The 18,804-nt window shown below is 46.4% G+C and overlaps 1 protein-coding gene across 10 annotated transcripts in view; it reads right to left on the bottom strand.

Annotated features, from left to right (window-relative positions):
• The window catches only part of L1CAM (L1 cell adhesion molecule), a 99,086-nt gene that overhangs the window by 64,709 nt on the left and 15,573 nt on the right, over nucleotides 1-18,804 (bottom strand). For all 10 annotated transcript variants that reach the window (XM_081893786.1, XM_081893789.1, XM_081893790.1 and 7 more), the window contains exon 2: nucleotides 10,886-11,073. In XM_081893786.1, the coding sequence (XP_081749912.1) occupies nucleotides 10,886-11,073 (188 nt within the window). The remainder of the gene's footprint in view (nucleotides 1-10,885; nucleotides 11,074-18,804) is intronic.

Raw genomic sequence — 18,804 nt, 5'->3', positions numbered from 1 at the left:
CCAGCTCTGCTATCCACAATCCTGTTAACCTGCAGGTGCCAGGAGTTGAAGGGGGGCATCTGCATTCAAAATCCTATTGAATGTGAGTTCTGTTGGTTCAGAGTCTGCAGGGATGACTCAGGGGCTTCTCCTCGCTATAGGCCAGCCTTCCACAACCTGGTGTCCTCTAGATGTTGCTGGCATGACCAATGGTGAGGGGTGTTGGGAGTTGTAGACCAGAGGCATCCTCACCTGCACTAAAGGGCCATCAAGCTGGCTACACCTTGGGCTTTTCATCGCTTGGCCAAGAGCTTTTTATTCCACAGGGCCTCTGAGGAAGACCAGATTAGTTCTGCTGGGGCCACGTGCGGCTTTTAGTTCTGCTTCTCTGTTGTCGTTTTATTGTTTGGATTCTAATTGAATTCTGGATTGTTTTAATTTGTATTCAATGGCAGTGAGCTTCCTTGAGGGCAGAAAATTAATTAAGGAAGAGCAGGGTTGTCAGAGTCTCATCTCCACACAAGTAGCGCCAAACATTCTCGTACATTAGACCTGCAAGAAGCAAGTTGCAGGTAGCCTAGAGTTCATACTAGTCAACCTCCTAGACCAGTGCAAGGTGTTTTTGTTTTTGTTTTGTGTTCTACCAGTGGATTTAGAATGGACTGTCCACATGCCATTCTGCTTTATTAGTTGCTCTGCAGTGCTTCCACAATGTCTTGAGTCCCATCAGGGAAAAAGGCAGGGTTTAAATTAATAATGATGATGTTACTGCATTATAGAGCAACAAAAGCAGGACAGAAGAGAAAATGGATCATTTCTGGTAATAAAAGTTCCAGGATTTCAAAAAGAAGTCACAGGACATGGAAATGGAGTGGTATCTGCACCGAAAAACATTTGCAGGCACAAAGGGCATTGAAAATAGGATCACATGTAATTACATTGGAGGCAAGCATGACCACAAATCATCATCATGACAGCACGATAAAAAGTACATATATTTTTTCAATGTAAGAAGGAAAGCACTGGGAAGCTTGAGGTAATTTTGAGCAGAAAAGCAGTGGGAATGGAAAGGATTAAGCATATTCTTCCCCCTCAACCCCATTCCCCAATTTCTGTTGTCCCCAATTGCAGCCTTTTCAGTGGAAAAAAAAAGTTGAGAGAGATATTGTTCTCCTCTGTCCCATTCAGAAGGGGCACTGAGTTCATCAAACTCAGGCCCACATCCACCCTGCAGGGACAGCCCTGCCTTATTCTTGAAACAGAGATGAGGGGACTTGTGTGCTCTCCAGAAAGCATAGCCAGTGGTCATCATCATCATCATCATCATCATCTGGAGGGCCAAAGACCCCCAACATCTGTCTTACAACTTCTGCCTTAACCACACTCGCTCCTCATACCCCTCAACTGTCCTTTTTTTAAAAAAAATAATAATTTTTATTAACCGACCAATCAAATCAAATCATATAAATTCCGAATTACAAAGCCGAATTTTAAATTTTTGTTGGGGGGACCCATATTTCAAGATCCGAAGGGGGATTCTGATCATCTTCTTGCTGCTGCGTTAATATCCACAAATCAATCCAAATAATGTTCATAATTCTATCCAGTCTTATCTTGCTGTTTCCACATCTCATCTTATTCGTATATTTTTCCTTCTTTTCTTTACGATCTCTTCTGATAATCTTCTTAAGCTGACAAACACCAATTATAATCCTGTGTGAATTTTCCGTTCGACCAGTCCTCATATCAGATGGTTTCCATATATCATCACTTTCATAAATAACATCACTCTTTCCATCATTAACACGTAGATCTGTCACTCTTAAGTCCCTCTGAGGAGTATCACCCACAATATAACAGCTCTGTTCCTCCTCCCAGACTTAAGTCCTCCGACAGAACTAGCCAACATGGCAACGGTATTTTTTACTGCGTCATTCCAAAGCTCTTATAATTTTCACGGTCTTCTTGAAACATGCTTTGGTTAGTGAATTATCTCCACACAGTCTTAAGTCCACAGCTTAAGTCATTAAAACGACATTTCTGATTTGTGAGGGGGTGGGAATTCTTGTTTAATCACATAGAGGAAAGAAAGGAAAGTTTTTTTCCCCTCCCCCATCAGTCCCTTTGCCATACCGAGTCTTGGCGTATCTTCTCATGATTTAATCTTGTTCCTCCAACTCGTCTTGTTTTATCAGAGATCTCTTCTTTTAGCAGTCTTTACTCCCCCTCCTTCCTTGAAATATGTGCATTCGCTTCATCCTAATTGTTTCTTTTGAAGTTCTTGCAGCTAGCGGCGCGGATCAGAGATGGCGTCCAGGAGTGCCGAAATCCCACAGGAGGGCATTGTGCCTAGTACCCCCATCCCCACAAATTCGGGGGTGGTATAGGGCACAGCAGGCAAGGGCAGCCCCACACACAACCTTGGGGGGTAGGGAGGCTATTTTACTCCCATCACAGCCTCCTAATTACCTCGTGTGGGTCAGAGAGATGTTATTGTCAGCCATCTTCCGATGCGCCCCTAGTGGCCCCCCCCATACCCCTCAACTGTCCTGGTTAAATTGGGACATCCCGTTTTTTGGTTCCTTGCTGTCACGCGAGACCATGGCACCCAAAAACATGTGAGAGCACAGTGTCTAAAAACGTATGAGAGCACTGTAGCCAATAATCCACAAGAGTACTGTCATGGCACCCATGAAGTACATTTTGAAGCTCCGTACTCTCACGCGGGTCACATGACTTGCTCAGGAGCCTGGCCCAGAAGACACACATCCCGGTTTGGGGCTGCGACATGTTAGAGAGTATGCAAACGAAGGAAGAAGATGCCACTCTTCCCTTAATAGCAGGTATTGAGCTATTGCAATAAGTATGGAATGATTGTCCCCTCCCAACACCTTGTATATAAAAAAAGAATAAGTACTCAGGTGCAGCCGACAAGAGTGGCTAGGGAAACCCAGCCAGATGGGTGGGGTATAAATAATAAAATAATAATAAAACAAAAAAGCTTTTCACACATTACATTTTGTTTTTAAGGTGTGCATCCAAAAATGTAAAGTGTGGGTCGATTGATCAGAAAGCCAGGAGTGGCTGCACTGCATGGCGAAGACGAAGTGTGCAGCTGGCCCAGAAAAGCATGGCGGGTCATGGCAACAATGAAAATAATGGGCAGCCCATGTAAAACAATTCAGTACATTTTTGCAAGGTCACCTTTGGGATTCAAAAAGAAAAGGTCACAAAAAATGGTGAGACAAAACCAGCACCTGGGGCAGATCTGTGCAATCCTTTAAAGTATGGCTTCCAGCAGATTCCCAGGAAATGTAGTTTTCTTGTCACAGAACTTCAATACTCAGCATTCTTAACAAACTACAGTTCCCAGGTTTCAGTGGGGTGGGTGGGTGTCACATATTTAAATGTGCTTTGCATAGATGGTGGGGATTTGCCCAGCTCCATTTTTTTTTCACCACACCTGCTATGATGAATATGTGTCACTGCTATCTCTGGCAAGGCATGTTGAGCCTGGGCCTTCCTCCCAACCCCTGAAGATGGCACAGATGGGTGCGGATCACCAAGACCATTGCAGCATAACCCCGGTCCCCATCCCCAAGGTCGTTTGCCTGAGGCATTGCCAAGATGCCCAGTGGACTTCAAAACCATACTCACAAGCCCCCTCCTTTTCCTCCTCTGGAGCAGGAAAGGATGGCAGAGGCCGCTTAGGAGCCAGACCAGGAAGCTCCAAGCCTTCACTTCCCACAGCAAAGGCAGATGGGTGGGGAGGTGTCTTTGGCTGCCCCTCAGCAGAGGTGTCCTGAGGACTTGGGCAGAGCTGGAGTCAGACAAGCAAAGGTAGGACAGGGACCAGCGATCACAATGTTTGGCTTAGTTAACATGGACAGCCAACCATTGTGGGGCCCTGATTGAGATTTTTAAATTACATTATACTAGCGCTGGTTGCATGTGACCTGTTTACTGAGTAGCCATCCTGATTTGTTTGCACAATGTTTGTGGGGAGGTTATATGCTGTTTATTAAGCACTCGCTTCAATTTGTTTGAGGAGAATATATGATGCCATGTGAAATCCTGACTTTCCATAATGGAAAAAAATGCTATTCTTTTTGGAAGTAGGTTTATTGTGAAGGAGCCCAAACCCACCTTAATTGCATAACCTGAATTTGCCCCAATCTACTAATGAAGAACCACATCTTTATAATATATTGGAAATCTCCACTGACATGGCATCCTTTCAGGGATGCATTTCTTAACCTTCTCCAGCTGCTTCCAGTGGCTGAAAGCAGGGCCCTTTTTGGTGGTGGCACCCTGTCTCTGGAATGCTGCCCCCAAGAAACTCACCTGATAGTTATTCTTATGTCTTTTCAGACCTTCTCATCCTCCCAGCCCTTTTCAGGGATTACCTGGATCTGCTCCTGTGATGCTCCTGTGTTTTTATTACATCTGCTGTTTTAGTGGGACTTATTTTGGGTCCTAGAATTGGACTGTGAAAGTGATGTCAACAGACTTTCCATACACTGGGGTTTACTGCTTAAGGGCTGTGCAGTCATTGCTGAATCACCTAGAGATTACAAGGGTCCAGCAAGTGCTTCTGATGCAGTGAAATAATAAGCAATCAAATCTTTTATCCAAGTCACTGTTCAGTTTCCCCCAGCAATCACAGCTGTTGCATACTAGTAGGCAGGGAAATAATGATCCACAATAATACAAAAATGCCATATACTTACAGGATGGACTATTCAAAGCAGTTCCCAAACATTATCTTTACAGCCCTGTAAAGTAGGCCACTGTAGCTTTCTCCTCTTTACAGATGGGGCTGAGGCTTAGAGGGAACAGCTTGCCTAGGGCTACCTTGTAAGTTTATGACCGAGATGAAACTCAGAATTTCTTGGCCCATAACTTACATTCTTAGCCCATAGAATCGTATACTGTTTCCCAGTTTGCACATAATGATAAGCCAGAATGAAACAAACTCGGTCTTACTGAAATGAGCAAACAAGCTGGTGCCCACTGCTCACATTTGTGCCCCCTCCTCCTTCCTTTGCCAGACCAAGAGGAAATAGACCAGAGCCCTGGAATAGCATTATGTGCAAACCAGAGCTCGTGGTTAGTTTCTCTCGAGGCAAGCGGCAGGAACCAGTTTCTTCTTGGCTTGATCTCATGATTTGTTTGGAGAGAAATTAACCACAAGTGCCAGTTTGCACACAATGCCAAGAAAGTCAGTGCTCTGCTCTGCTTCCTCCTGGCACAGAAAAAGGGAGCAGGAGCAAACTGAATGGCAGACCAGCAGACTTGCTCATTCCCAGCAAGCTGGATGTGGAAAAACTATGGCCCTCCAGTTTTTGTTAAACTATAACTCCCATCAGCCCCAGCTAGCTTAGCCAGGGATGATGGGAGTTGTAGTTCAGCGACATCTAGAGGGCCACAGGTTCCCCACACTTGTGGTAAACCACAGATTGTTGAACTCTGGTTATGTATGAATCAGGCTGTGAACATCACTGAGAGGGTATCATGAGTCCCCACCAACTACACCAACACAGTCTTTCTTTTCTTTGTTTCCTCCCTCTCCATCTCCAGCACTTGCGTGATTTCAACCTACAGTGTTGGTTTGTTTAAAAATTGCTGTCTCACACTACTTGCAGCATCATCACATTTTATTATTATGGGAAAGGGGATAGCCGACAAAGAAGTAAGAAAAAGCACAACATTCCTCCTTGCCCTGAAAAGGTCCCTAGAGCAGAGGTTTCCTTCTAAAGCTGCTATCTGGCTCTACAGTAATGTAGCTTTTCAACTGTGAATGAAAGCAAGTCAGTGGATCCCAAGGAACTACACCCCTGGGTGTAGAAGGAATTAGTTACAGAAATCCCAGGCACACTTGCAGCTACCTTTGAGGAGGCTCAAGAGCTCTGGCAGGAGAGAGGAGGGCAAAGCGGCCAGGGAAACAAATTATAAATCCTGTTAGCTTAACGCCGCTCCCTCTGAAGTTGTCAGAGGAAAATCAGGAAACAATTGATTTGTAAAGCATGCAAGAATCCAATGTGGATTTGCAAAGAACAAATTATGCGGAGCCAAAAATAATTTCCTGCCTTTGACAGAACAGCTCATTTCATAGACAGTGAGTAACGCAGTGGAGATACCATTTGAACTCAGCAACACGTTTGGCATTAGTTGAGCCTGACTTTCCTGCAAGTAAATATCTGGACTGAAAAAGCAGTCGCCTGACATGGAAGGCACAACTAGCAGGAAAGGAATGTCCAAAGACAGGAGTGTTGATAGGACTGACATCTGTTTTGTGTGAAATCCTTGGAGGAGGGAAGAGAACAGCTCCAGTCATAGCACATGAAGCAAAAGGCTTTGAAAATGCTGTGAAGGTTGGAATTTAAATCCTGCCTATTCTTAGTAAACTAGAATGTGAAACCCTGAAATTGAATTCAGCCATGTCTGGAGTGGAGGGTGAGCAAGTAATTCTGACTTCTGCCCCAAAAGAGCTTGTGAAAACGCTCCTGTTCTCTCACCCAAATATGGCCCAATAAGAAATGCCAGCAAGTGGGCAGCTCACCACCCCACCCCCACCACTTCTAACAGTCCACATTGTTACTGCAGATTCTATAGGAACAGCAGCCCACAATGGACACACAATGGATGTCCTGGCATTTGTCCTCAGTGACAAATTCAGCCCCAGCTCTGTAGCCTCCTTCCCAATGGGTGATCGTGCTGGTCACAGATACTGCCAACCAAACCCATGCAGAGCTTGTCTGAGGCCCGGAGCAGGAGTCTTATTCATGAGACTTGCCACCATGGCAGCAACACCTAATCTGAACTGACGCTATGTGCTAGTATGCAGTAACGCTAGTCCAGATTTTACTATCAAAGCCTTGCAGTGCATAAGGACAGACATGGGCATTTCACCTTTTGCCATTTTGCCCATTAAGTCCTCAGTCTGCTGGGAGGCACGGGGCATTCTTGGCATAACAGCATAAGTCTGGCTAAGCCCTCTGTGGCCTGAGGCAAGCATACCCGGCTGCCTTCCCCCCTCTGTGTGGGCCTGTGACTCTCCCCATTCCTAAACCCATCTCTCAGGCTGGGCTGTCTTCTGCAGAGTGTTTCTGCTGCTGGATTGATCCTTCACCTCACTCCCACAGAAACCCCATTGGCCACAGAACCAAGCCTACAGGAGAAAGGAGGGAGCATCACACTGGGGAGCAATTCACCACATAGCTCAGGACACACAGAGGAAACCCCCTCCCCTTCCACACACTCAACCCTCGTGACCTTCACTCAAATGGCAATGCTTTTCACAAGACTTTTGAAAAGGGTGGCTGTGCATCCAGCGCACATCTTAGAGCCCCAGCAACAAAGACATGGAAACCGTTTCCCATGCAGGTTCCTCATCTGTCCCTATCTACCCATAACACAAGACCAGGGCAGCTGAGGCCCAGTCGCCATCAAAGAGGTACACCTTTGTCTGAGATCCACAACTTCATCATATTGCAGGTGCTGAAGTCACATTCCTCCATAACACAAAAATATATTCCACATAGTGAATGAACTACCACGTGAGGGAGAATTTTTCATTTCTTTGTATGAAGGAAGATTCAGTCATGATAAATTTAAACTACAGACCAGGGCTTCTTGGACTAAATGCTTCTCCATGCAAAAATAAATCAACCTCTCACACAGAAACCTAGTAGGTCAGGGAGAATGCTAACCTTGAACTCATGCTTGTGCCTGTGTGGAATGAGGTCTGCTCATACCATAGGACTTCCCCCCTCTCCTTCCTTCCATGCACCCTCTAAATTTGTTCTAGGTTTTCCCCCAACCCCCCAGAGCAGATTTAGAGGGTGGGGGCAGAGAGGGAGATGCATGAGTGGACCTTGTTCCATGCATACAACAACTTGGTTGAATTCTGCCTCATTTCCCTGACATGCTAGTTTTCCACGTGCAACTGGGTTTTTTGCTGGGGTGCGGAGATTTCATTGTGAGTCCCCACCTGCATTCTACAGGCCAAACCAAGGTTTTCCTCCCTGGTAAAAATTAGGCTTGAGAGAACAGCATAAGCCACACAATCATCTCTGTAGAAAAGAAAAATGCCATTCATCCCTTTTGACTCACAAAAGCACTTAAGCCAAGGGACAAAGTAAATGGGACAGCAGGAGAGCCATTAGTTTAGATCCAGGTCTCCCCTAATCAAATACAAAATTGAAGGGTCCTGTATTTTTTATTTTTTTAAAAGCAGCGAAAAGAGAACACTTGTCCATAGTTGTTTCCTTAAAGGCTCTTTTCTTGTCCAATTCATTCCAGTTACCCGAAAGCAGCTGAGTGGGAGAAAGAGAGGCTGACACTACTTTCAAGCCTCATTGCCATGTAGGGACAATTTCTGGTGCTGGAAATGGGGCATCTCAGTGCAAAGGGAGGGAAGGGTTAACCCTAGCCCTTCCCCAGACATGATCCTCTCCCCAAAATGCATGGAAATCAGGCTTGAAATCAGGTTTCCATTGTCCTCAATTGGAAGCTGGTTTTATTATTAATCACTGTGCAGTGGGGAGGGGAGGCTGTGGGCTGAATGGGGAGACCACCATGGGCCACACTCGGCCTGCAGGCCAGTAGCTCCCCACCCGAGGGCTGCAGGGAGATAAGTGAGGGGCACTGAGAAGGTTTGCCCATCCTCTTACCGGCACCCCCCTTTTGCACTAAAAGAAAAGCTCCCCAGCCCAGCCCTCTTAGCATGTATGTATATGATTGGAACAGACCCCGACCCCAACAAATGGGGCTGCCACCATCGGGTCTAGTTTGGCTCCAAGAATATGAAGAGCTTCCACCAGGCACCTGGCCAGGATGGAAGGAGCAGCTTCCATTCTACACTTGGGGGGGGGGATGTTTTAAAGTATTGTAATTTTTTCTTTATTTGTTTTATGTGTTTGTAAACCACTTTGAGGTTTCTTTTACAATCAAGTGGTGTATAAATTTCAAGAAATAAATAATTTCTGCGGACCTTCTGACTTCCACCTCTTAGGGTGGGGAAGGGGCTGGGACGCTGGATTGGAAACACAGGTCCTCTTTCTTCTGCCCTCTTCCTAATAATCTAACCCAGAGGCTCCCAAACCTATTTGGCCTACCACCCCCTTTTCAGAAAGAAAGAAAAATTACTCCGTGCCCCCCGACGGCTTAGGGCACCACAGCTTGCCTGCCAGTGGCCAAATAGGCAGACAAGTTGCAATCAACTTCCTAAGCCTGGGTGAAGCCAAAAGGGGTTCAACCATGACTGGAAAAACCCCTCACCTCCAGCATGACCTCCAGACCCAAGGGAGGCATTGTTGCCGTCCCACAACAGTGACTGACCTGGCAGTAAGCGTCATTACACAACAGATGAAACATGTACGAACGGTTTTTCAAAATTTTCTTGTCCTCTCTTCTTTCTTTATGCTTCCATCACCCCTCTATTTTTTATTCAATGCCCTCCAATTCGGCCTGAGGCTACTACCGCCCCCCTGGATCGTTCCATCACCCCCCCTGGGGGGGAGGGTATCGCCCACTTTGGGCATCACTGATCTAACACCTGCTTCCTTTGCACAACAGTGCTGAAAGGACAGCTCTTCTATGCCTGCCTCCCAGGCCTCAAGAGCTGTCCTTGGTGCTGAAATTGCCTGTAAGCACACTTCCATGCAATCTGTTTTGCAACAAGCAAGCAAGCCAGTGTCAAAAGAATCATTGGCCTCAGCAGGGAAGGGGCAAGGAGGAGGGGCTGATAACTCCTAAACGCATCAAACTGTAGTCAAAGCACAAAGAATTCTGAAGAAACTGTGTCAGTAATGGCAATGTGATCTAGTAGAAGGATTTGTGGATTTGGGTCTAGAAGGCCAGGGGTCAACTTCCATCACAGCCACAGACACCTGGATGGTTGCACTAAAGTTGCTATCTTAGGCCTACATTTCTGTCCAAATCATGGAATTGTATGTACAATCCATCTCAACAGGGAGGTTGTGAGGCTGGCAGAAGGAAGCGCTGTGAAGTTGTCTGCACACTGAAAGCACTATAGAAATTAGATGATATATTTAATGACTAACAAAATATATTTAACGACTCACAAATGTATAATTTGTACAGAAATGTGGTCATAAAGGCAAGGTGTAGGTGAGTGCCAGAACCAACAGCTGGGTATAGCTCCACCTTTCTTTTCGTTGGCCCATGCTTCCTTCCCTTTCTGTCTCCATTTCCGCAAGCTCTGCACATCCACACCTTAAGTGATGCACATCTCTGTAGACTTACATTCATTCTCAAACCTTTGCTTCCTGACCTGTTACGATTGGCAAATTTTGCCGCTTTCATTAGTGTGAAGCACGTTGGGTGCTAACCATCCAAATAGGTCTGAGATGAGGGTGCGGATTGGATTAAGGACTGCTGGTGTCGCAAGGCACTAGTACTTTCCTCAAGCAGGCAGGAGTAGCACTATTTCTCTATGCAGTTTCTAGGGGGCAGGACATTTAGGGAGCTCTCCCCTGGCAACATGATGCAGGTCCCCCATTTCTTTTACCTACCTACCCCTCCCTCCCAGTTTCCAGATGGAATTGCTCTCTGCTGCACCAAAGGTTTAGGGAAAGGAAGGCAGGCAGACTGAGCTGGGAGGCACTATTACCCAAGGTTATGTGATAATATAAAATCAGAGATAAATGCCTGCAACAGGGCTCTGAGAAACCAACAAGAATTGTAAAAGAAATACAAATGCAAACTGTCTGAAAAGAACCAACCACATGTTCTGACACAACAAAACATGGCCAGAATGCATCACCATCACCACAAGCTCTCACATTCGGGAAACATGCCACAAGCGGCAGTAGTAAACCCCACCCTACCCCTTTCCAAAACCACACGTAGGGGGAAAGATACTGATGCCATCACTACTCACATCCTTTGGGGAACTCGATGGACGCTGCTGGATCACAGAGGAGCAGAACCAATGGCCAGAGCATCAGCAAACCAGCCAGCATTGAAGCCATTTCACCTGGCAGCCCTGGCCAGGGCCTCTCTCCAACTCTGGGCAGTGGCGCAGCAAAAGGGGAGCAAGCAGCATGCACCCCCCACTGTGGCTTGTGGCTGTGGGAGGAAAGAGGGAGGGAGGGAGAGAGAAAGAGACCGTTAGTGTAAAGAAAAAAGGGAAGAAACCCTGTGTAATAATCATTGTCCCCCTCCCCTCCCCCACAAAACATCCTTTCCCCCAAGGACGACAGCACAGGCAGCAAGAAGGAGCTGGAGAGGAGAGGGAGTTAATGATGCCTTCTGCGTTTATTTATTTCCATCAGCCTTCACTCCAACTTGTTGGAGGAGCACGCTGTGTGTACAAGTGGGTAAACCACCAGCCCAGTATCCCCAGTCCCAGACCGCCCCCATCAACAAAGCAGGATTACTAAAGAGAGAAGGAAAGAAGGGAGATCCCGAAATCAAAGTCAAGGCAAGATGTAGCAGGTCTTGGCCTAGGGTGCCGTGTATTTTCGAGGCAGAAAGGAAAGGGGAGGGGCCCTTTTGTTCAGGAAGGGAGGGTGGGTCACGAGAAGGCAGAGCGGGTGGGGGGCGGGTGAGTGAGGAAAGGTTTATGGGGGCTGGTGGCTGAAAGAGAAAGAGAGAGGCGATGGTGGATGAGGAAGAATAGTGGGTTGATGGATGGAGATAGCAAAGTAGGGAGGGTGGGAGAGAGAGAGGGAGAGAGAGAGAGAGAGAGAGCGAGCAGAGGATGGAAAGAAAGCAGAGAGATAAGAATATATTATTATAGATGGAAAGATAAACAGATACATGGAAAGGCAGAATTCTAATAGTTCACACTGATGCTGTGCTCTTTATCCACTGATTGTCAATTTCCATACATCTCCTGCCCTTCTCCCCTAACAGATATTTCTGATGAATGGAAGAATATTTTTTTAAGCAAGCAAACTGTGCAATGCAGTACAACCTCATGTTCAGTAGCTCCAGAGGTTCTACTGATGTCAAGATATGGATGTGCTAGAGATATAGATTTTCCTGGTTTTTAGCTGCATCACTTGCATTGTACATTGGGCAAAGTCCAGACAAATACCACCAGGAGAACCAAAGGAATCCCAAGAAACTGAACTCTCCATGGAGCAAGGTGGGTGTGCAGGTGGGTGTAGCTTACAGAATCTGTTTTTTTATACCAAGCCTATTAAAATCTTCCAGATGAAGGAGTTTGCCTACGAGAAGCCTGTAGAACTTCTGATCTTCCGAGTCAAACACAGAGCTTATCAGCCACACATGGTCCCCCCCCCCCAGTAGGCTCAACAAACCTGGCTTTGCTGCCTGCCTGGAGTTGCATAAACATGAACATTTTCTAAACAGCCCGCCAGGCCATAAGACAAGGCTTGCATCTGGTTTGGTCAGACGTAAGTTGTGCAGGCCCAGCCTAACGTTATCTAATGTATTCACAGGAGATGGAAACATTTGAGACAGAGACTTCCCAGCTCATGCTCTTTATCAGCATGACGCCAGGAGTGCATTCAGATGTGGAGAATATTCAATCAGTTTTCCTAATTATAATGCCAGTACTTCCGTCTCATTTTGTAATGCTCCTTCACATCACTGACTAACTGGACAGTCCTATGTGTCAGGTCCACATCTGATTGTTCTGATATTACTAGCTAAAATCCTGTAATTCTGACAGGTGATATATGTGAAAGCAGGTTCTGCCAATCAAGGGGTGAAGGGCAGGCTTTGCCTTCTTCACAGCTGCGTCCCCATGACCCAGATGAATGAATGGCAGCCACTTGTGTACAGTATATGGAAGGAAGTAAAAAGGTTCGTTTAGAGACACCACTGAGATCGCGTCTAAATTTGCTCCCTGCCCAGGTAACAAATATTAGGCTTATGCCTCTCTATTTAGCGCTATCCAGAACTAGCCTTCCTAGTCACTTTAAAGCATGGATGAGGAGCCTATGGCCCTGTCACCAGCCCCAGTTTAGCATGCCTAGTGGTCATGGATGATAGGTGCTGGAAGTGTGACAGAAAGCTCAGAACTTCTTGACATTTTGCAGAAGACATGTGCTTGTGGCTATTTGTTTCACTACTTCCTTCAATTTTAAATTCCGCCCCCCATGAAGGCTGGACTTGGCCCATGCACACAGGGCATGGTTCCACTGAAGATAAAATCTATACAACAGAAGCACTCCGTAGGCTGCCAGCACTCTTACAACCAGCCTTCCATACAGGAGGGCGCTTCTAGGCCAGCGCCAACAGCCACACCCAAAAACCAGAGGATCAGCCACAGTGAATCTAATGCATACATTCCAGCATGTACCCCACTGACTCACAAATACTTTTTTGGGGTAATATTTCCACACTGCCATAACACATGAGTAGAATAGCTGTTCATTTCTCTGTTGGCCATAAAGAGCTGCTTCACAATGAGTCAGAGCATAGGCCCACAAAGCCCAGTCTTGTGTACTTACAGAAGCTCTTCAAGATTTGAAGCAGTGGCTTTTTCCAGCCCAGAACATCTCCAACCCTTTAGCTGGTGATGACAAGGACAGAACCTGGGACCTTAGGCATGCCTAAATATGTGATCTAGCACTGAATTTCTGCAAATCTCGATGACAGAATATGAGGATGGAGACAGATTTCCTGGCAAATGGAATTTGGGCCAAAAGCTAGAGCACTGGCTAGGGTAGGATGACATCTGAACCAGCCTTGGAACCAGTTTGCAGAATGGCCTATTTGGGCTTCAGGGACAGCCCTGGATTGTGCTTGGTTTTATTTTACTTCTAAATGAAATAAATTTAGGAGAAAAAAACAAAATTGTGTTAGATGCTGCATTGTGTGGCCAGAGCCCTCCAACATGGCGGGCAGGACAATGTTATCATCTATCTTGCACTATGCCATGCCAGAAGCCTCAGATCACATGAGATGTGTGTGTTGAATGCTCAGAGACCTCCAGCACAGCAAGCTAGAAATGAAACATCAACTTCTTCCTGTTCCAGGGGTGACCTCAGAGTGTGCAGATTGTCACAGTATGGTCTGGCGACATCAGCTGGGCACGTTTAGCTTCCCTGTATATGCCTGGAGTGCACTGTGGGACCCATTCCAGATTCTACAATCCAATCCTTTGCTTGAGTGGCAAACAGTTTTTCTGTTCCAGGCACTGCTAAAACTACCCAAGGTGAAACCAAGACAAATGACCATTTGCTGACTTCTCTGCAACCTTCTGATGAGCGATGTGACCTGGTACCCTTCCTTGGCTTCTCTCTGAATATACATCAAGTGCAAGAGGATAGTAGAATTGCCCTCCTGACCAGCAGAACAATGCAGACAACAAAGCAAAGACACATCATGCACATGGCAATGATTTGTTTGTAAATGGGTGCTAGCATTTCTTAAGAATGTAAGAGATTCCTGCTAGATCAGGTCAAAGGCCCATCAAGCCCACCATCCTACCATAGCAGTGAACACCTAGATGCCTGGTGGCATGTGCTCCAAGTCATTTTCCAGGGACAGTCCCAGAATTTTGAAAGCCATCCTGAGCCAGGGTGGTGTAGTGGTTCAGAGCAGTGGACTCATAATCTGGTGAACTGGGTTCACGTCTCCGCTCCTCCACATGCAACTGCTGGGTGACCTTGGGCCAGTCACACTTCTCTGAAGTCTCTCAGCCCCACTCACCTCACAGAGTGTTTGTTGTGGGGCAGGAAGGGAAAGGAGAATGTTAGCCGCTTTGAGACTCCTTAGGGTAGTGATAAAGTGGAATATCAAATCCAAACTCTTCTTCTTCTTCTCTTCTTTGTGAGCCTGCATCTACTCTTGCCCCTTTCTACAATTTATTTAATGATGTGTGTTTTTCTTTTTGTAAATCTACCAAATAAAATCTTGATGGTTTTCTCAGGATGGTACAGGCTTTGTGTGCTATGTTCCATTGGTGGAAATGCTCTGCGGGGGGGGGGGGGACAAAAAAAATGTGGGGTTGAGGAGGGTCAGCTGGGCAGGGGAGAGTGAGAAATGTCCCTACTTTCATCTGAGGAATGTGGGTGGGTATGTGATGGGAAGCCTGCATGTTTATGGGCCCCTACATTCCCTGACTGCAACTCCCCATTTCCCTCCCATGTCTCCTGCCTTCCTCTATTCATCTGGCAATTACCAAGCGAGGGGCTTATATTGTTAGCACGGCGGGGGCTCAGTGAACAGCAGCCGGGATGCAGATGGAGCCAAGGGGGCAGCTATGGGGAGCTGAATAATTTAAGGGGGAGGGGGAGGGGAGGGGGCAACCTGTCAGCTGTGGCTGCGGGGGGGGGGGTGAGCTCACAGGGGACAGGCCATGATTCTGATTATGCTACCCAGGAAGGTCAAGGCAATGCAAATAAAGGAGGGGACGAAAGAGGAGGAATCACAGGGTGTGAAAAAGAGAGATGTTTCTGATCATCCGTCCTTTTAAATCATAGGAGAATAGGCAGAATGCATGGCGTATGCTTGCTTAGCCTAAAGAAGTGGAGATTATTAGGCATCGGGGGAGACAGAGCTACAGAGTCTCAAAGGCTTTTTTCTGAAAATGTCAGACAAGGGGGAAAATAAGACATGATGGCTAAGGAAGCAAGGATTCCCTTATTGGATCAAGCCAAGAGGCATCACAGATCAGCCTTCTGTTTGCAACACCAGCCAGCAAAATGCTTCAGGGGAGACCCCAAGCAGGGTGTGGCTACACCCATTGTTTATGCCCAGTACAGTTGTACCTCAGGTTACAGACGCTTCAGGTTACAGACTCTGCTAACCCAGAAATAGTACCTCTGGTTAAGAACTTTGCTTCAGGATGAGAACAGAAATCATGCTCCAGCAGGAGGCCCCATTAGCTAAAGTGGTGCTTCAGGTTAAGAACAGTTTCAGGTTAAGAACAGACCTCCAGAATGAATTAAGTTCTTAACCCAAGGTACCACAGTATCTAGGAAGCATGGGGGTAGACTGCCTCTGATCCTGGAGTTTCTATTTTTAAAATGTTGATTTGTCGTGCTAATCGCCATTTGATAGACCTGGTCATTATTGTATTTAATCTTTCTTATATATATAAAAATCCATTTAAACTAGCATCCATCAGTGTATTGTCTATTAGCAGGCTATGTGTCAGGTGAAGAAGAACTTCCCACAGTCAGTTCTGAACCTTCTGCCACTTAATTTAATTAGGTGACCCTAAATTGTAGTATTATGGGAATAAGAGAGAATAATCTTTATCCGGAATAAGAGACATAAGTCATAAGAGACATAAGCTGTGAGACGTAAGTGAAGCCCCCTCCCCCACACGTCCGCAGTGGGATTGGGAAATGGAGAAAGGGGTTGTACCATAGAGCTAAAACAGTATAGAATAGCATGCCACTCTGAACTTTTGTCACTGAACTTGAAAGCTTCTGTTTCCTGTCAATAAGAAATTGTCTCTATGATGCCGCTCCAATTTACCCAGTATCAGTCTTCACCCAACGGTGTACATTCAAGTTGTTACACGAAATGCTGTTCAATAGGCACTGGGACTGGGAGTCCTTAGGGTGAACAGGATAACCCAACTTTCAATTACTGTAACTTTATATCCTTCAGACTTTTGGGGGGGCGGGGGACAATGTCTTTAGAAGTCCATTAATGTAAAACTGCAGCCCCATCCTACCTAATACTTGGAGAGCGTACATTGTCTCCATAATTATTGCAACAAGCCCTCTGAAACAGGCCAGTATCCCCTGTAGTCAATGTCATCTGCCCAGTATATAATAGCCAACTAACTTTCAACACCAACTTTCCACAACTAAAAAAACCAGATCAACAGCCAGGGAAGCCATAAATATGCTGCCCGACCTCATTGTTCACTGGTTTGAACCAATGATGTTTCTAGCACTCATAATTGCAAAGACAAGAAACAATCTATGCTTAGTGGGTCAAAACTTGGAGGTGGGGAGATCTGTGGCCTGAACTCATGCCACAGGCTGCATCCAGTCTGATCTCTCACCCCCCACCCCCCACCCCCACAGCCATTCACAGCAGGATCATGGGGAAGCAGCCGGCTATAGACAGACATTCTGGTGGCAGGAACCCTGCCAAAGCAAACAGGGAACTGTGCTTGGCACAATTCTGGACATCCACAGTGGTCACTGCCCCCCTGAGCCCATCACAATGTTCTGGGCAGATGGTTCCAGAGAGCAAGGAAGAGCTCCCTTCACACAAAGGACTGCTAATATACACAAGCGCATGCTCATGCACAGAGCAACCTGGCCTGAGCACCTCAACCTAAATTGCTGCAGATTCATTAACACTCCTACCCTCCGGGTATTTGGATTGCAATGTGAAGTCTGCTCAAAACATATAGGGGACTATAACAGACAGAGAGAGCCCTATCGTAGTGAGATGGGCAACTTGGAGTGCTGGAGATTTTGGGTGCTGTTGACGGGCAGCAGAGTAGACAATATACAAATCTGACTCACAAAGCACAGTCCATTGGGAAGTTCTCTTACACAGCTCTTGCTGAGACGCATGGGAGCTGTGCAAGGGCACATGATCATCTCCCACTCATTGCAGTGGGGCTTATGGAGGAGAACTTCCTGTAGGATTGGTCCTGTGTCCGTTAGACTGTGTACACACCATAAATTAAAAAACATGACTTCCACCAAGGAATCCTTGTTGCTGTAGTTTACCCCTCACACGGCTACAATTCCAGGACCCCTGAGCAAACTAAAGTTTGCAGAATTCTTTGTGGGGGAGGCCTGGCCTTGTGCTTTAAATGTGTGTCAAGGGGGTGGTGTGTAAACAGCCTTAATCAGAAGGGGCTCCCATTGGCTTTTCTGTCTCAGAAGCCAAATTGTCTCAGGCTGGCACACAGACACACAATGCAACACACACACACACACACACACACACACACACACACGAATGCCTTTCAGTCTTAATCCTCCCATCTACCCAGGCTAGGTCTCCTATCCAAAAAGCCCTTGGTGACCTTCTCGCTCATCTCTCTCCTTGCTGGTTCTGCTTGACCCAGCCCTGTCCCCCTGCTTGCTACCCGCCCCCCCCCCACACACACCTCTTTTAACCTTTTCATATTTCATCTCCCTTGGTAAAACAAACATCCACAGAAGCAGGAGAATTAATGAAGTAGGTGACAGGCCTTGTCAAAAGCCCTCTTAACAGGGGCTGGGAGTAGGGTTTGTGGGGGGGGGGGAATAGGGGGGGAATGACTGGAGAGGAGAATCTGATGACAGGCCCTAATCAAAAGGAACTGGAAATGTTTGCAAGAGAAAAGGCAGCTCCCCATCTCCTCCGCCAGTGGTGTGCCATGTCACGACAGCCTCTCCCCATATAAGGGCAGGAGATTTTTTATTTCCTCAAGATAGTACTAGAGCTAAAATGTCCCATGGTGGGGTGGGGGGGTTAGAATCCTTTTAACTAGGACTATTGAACCGATTAAAGAATTTTAAATGTATTGATTAGCCGTCTTTTTTTTTAAGCTGTGCATGAATTAATGGACCAACTAAATTCATTTTCCAGAATATTGCCAAGACCTCAGACTGAACAATGTATAAAATCACATCAGGGGAGGAAAGCCCATAACTCACTGCTTGTGCATGTGATTTGGATGGGGAACTTCTGAGGTTCAGCCCCAACATCTCCGGTTGAAAGGGCTCTCAGAGCTGCCACCAGCTGCAGCACAAAGCAAAGGGGCTGCAGTTTTGTGGCGCGGTATTAAGCAGCATTAAAAATAAAGAAGCAGCCTGTCCGCCATCTGACCTGACGCCCTCTACAGGACAAACTGAGCATTGCAACAGAGCCCCTCCAATCCTCTGGAATTAACTGGATCTCTTGCACTTTCCT

This window comes from Podarcis melisellensis (genome assembly GCF_964234715.1).
Source record: "Podarcis melisellensis genome assembly, chromosome: 17".
In the NCBI taxonomy this organism is placed as follows: Eukaryota; Metazoa; Chordata; class Lepidosauria; order Squamata; family Lacertidae; genus Podarcis; species Podarcis melisellensis.
Note: the sequence above shows the minus strand (reverse complement) of the source record. Positions and strands in the feature narration are given on the sequence as shown.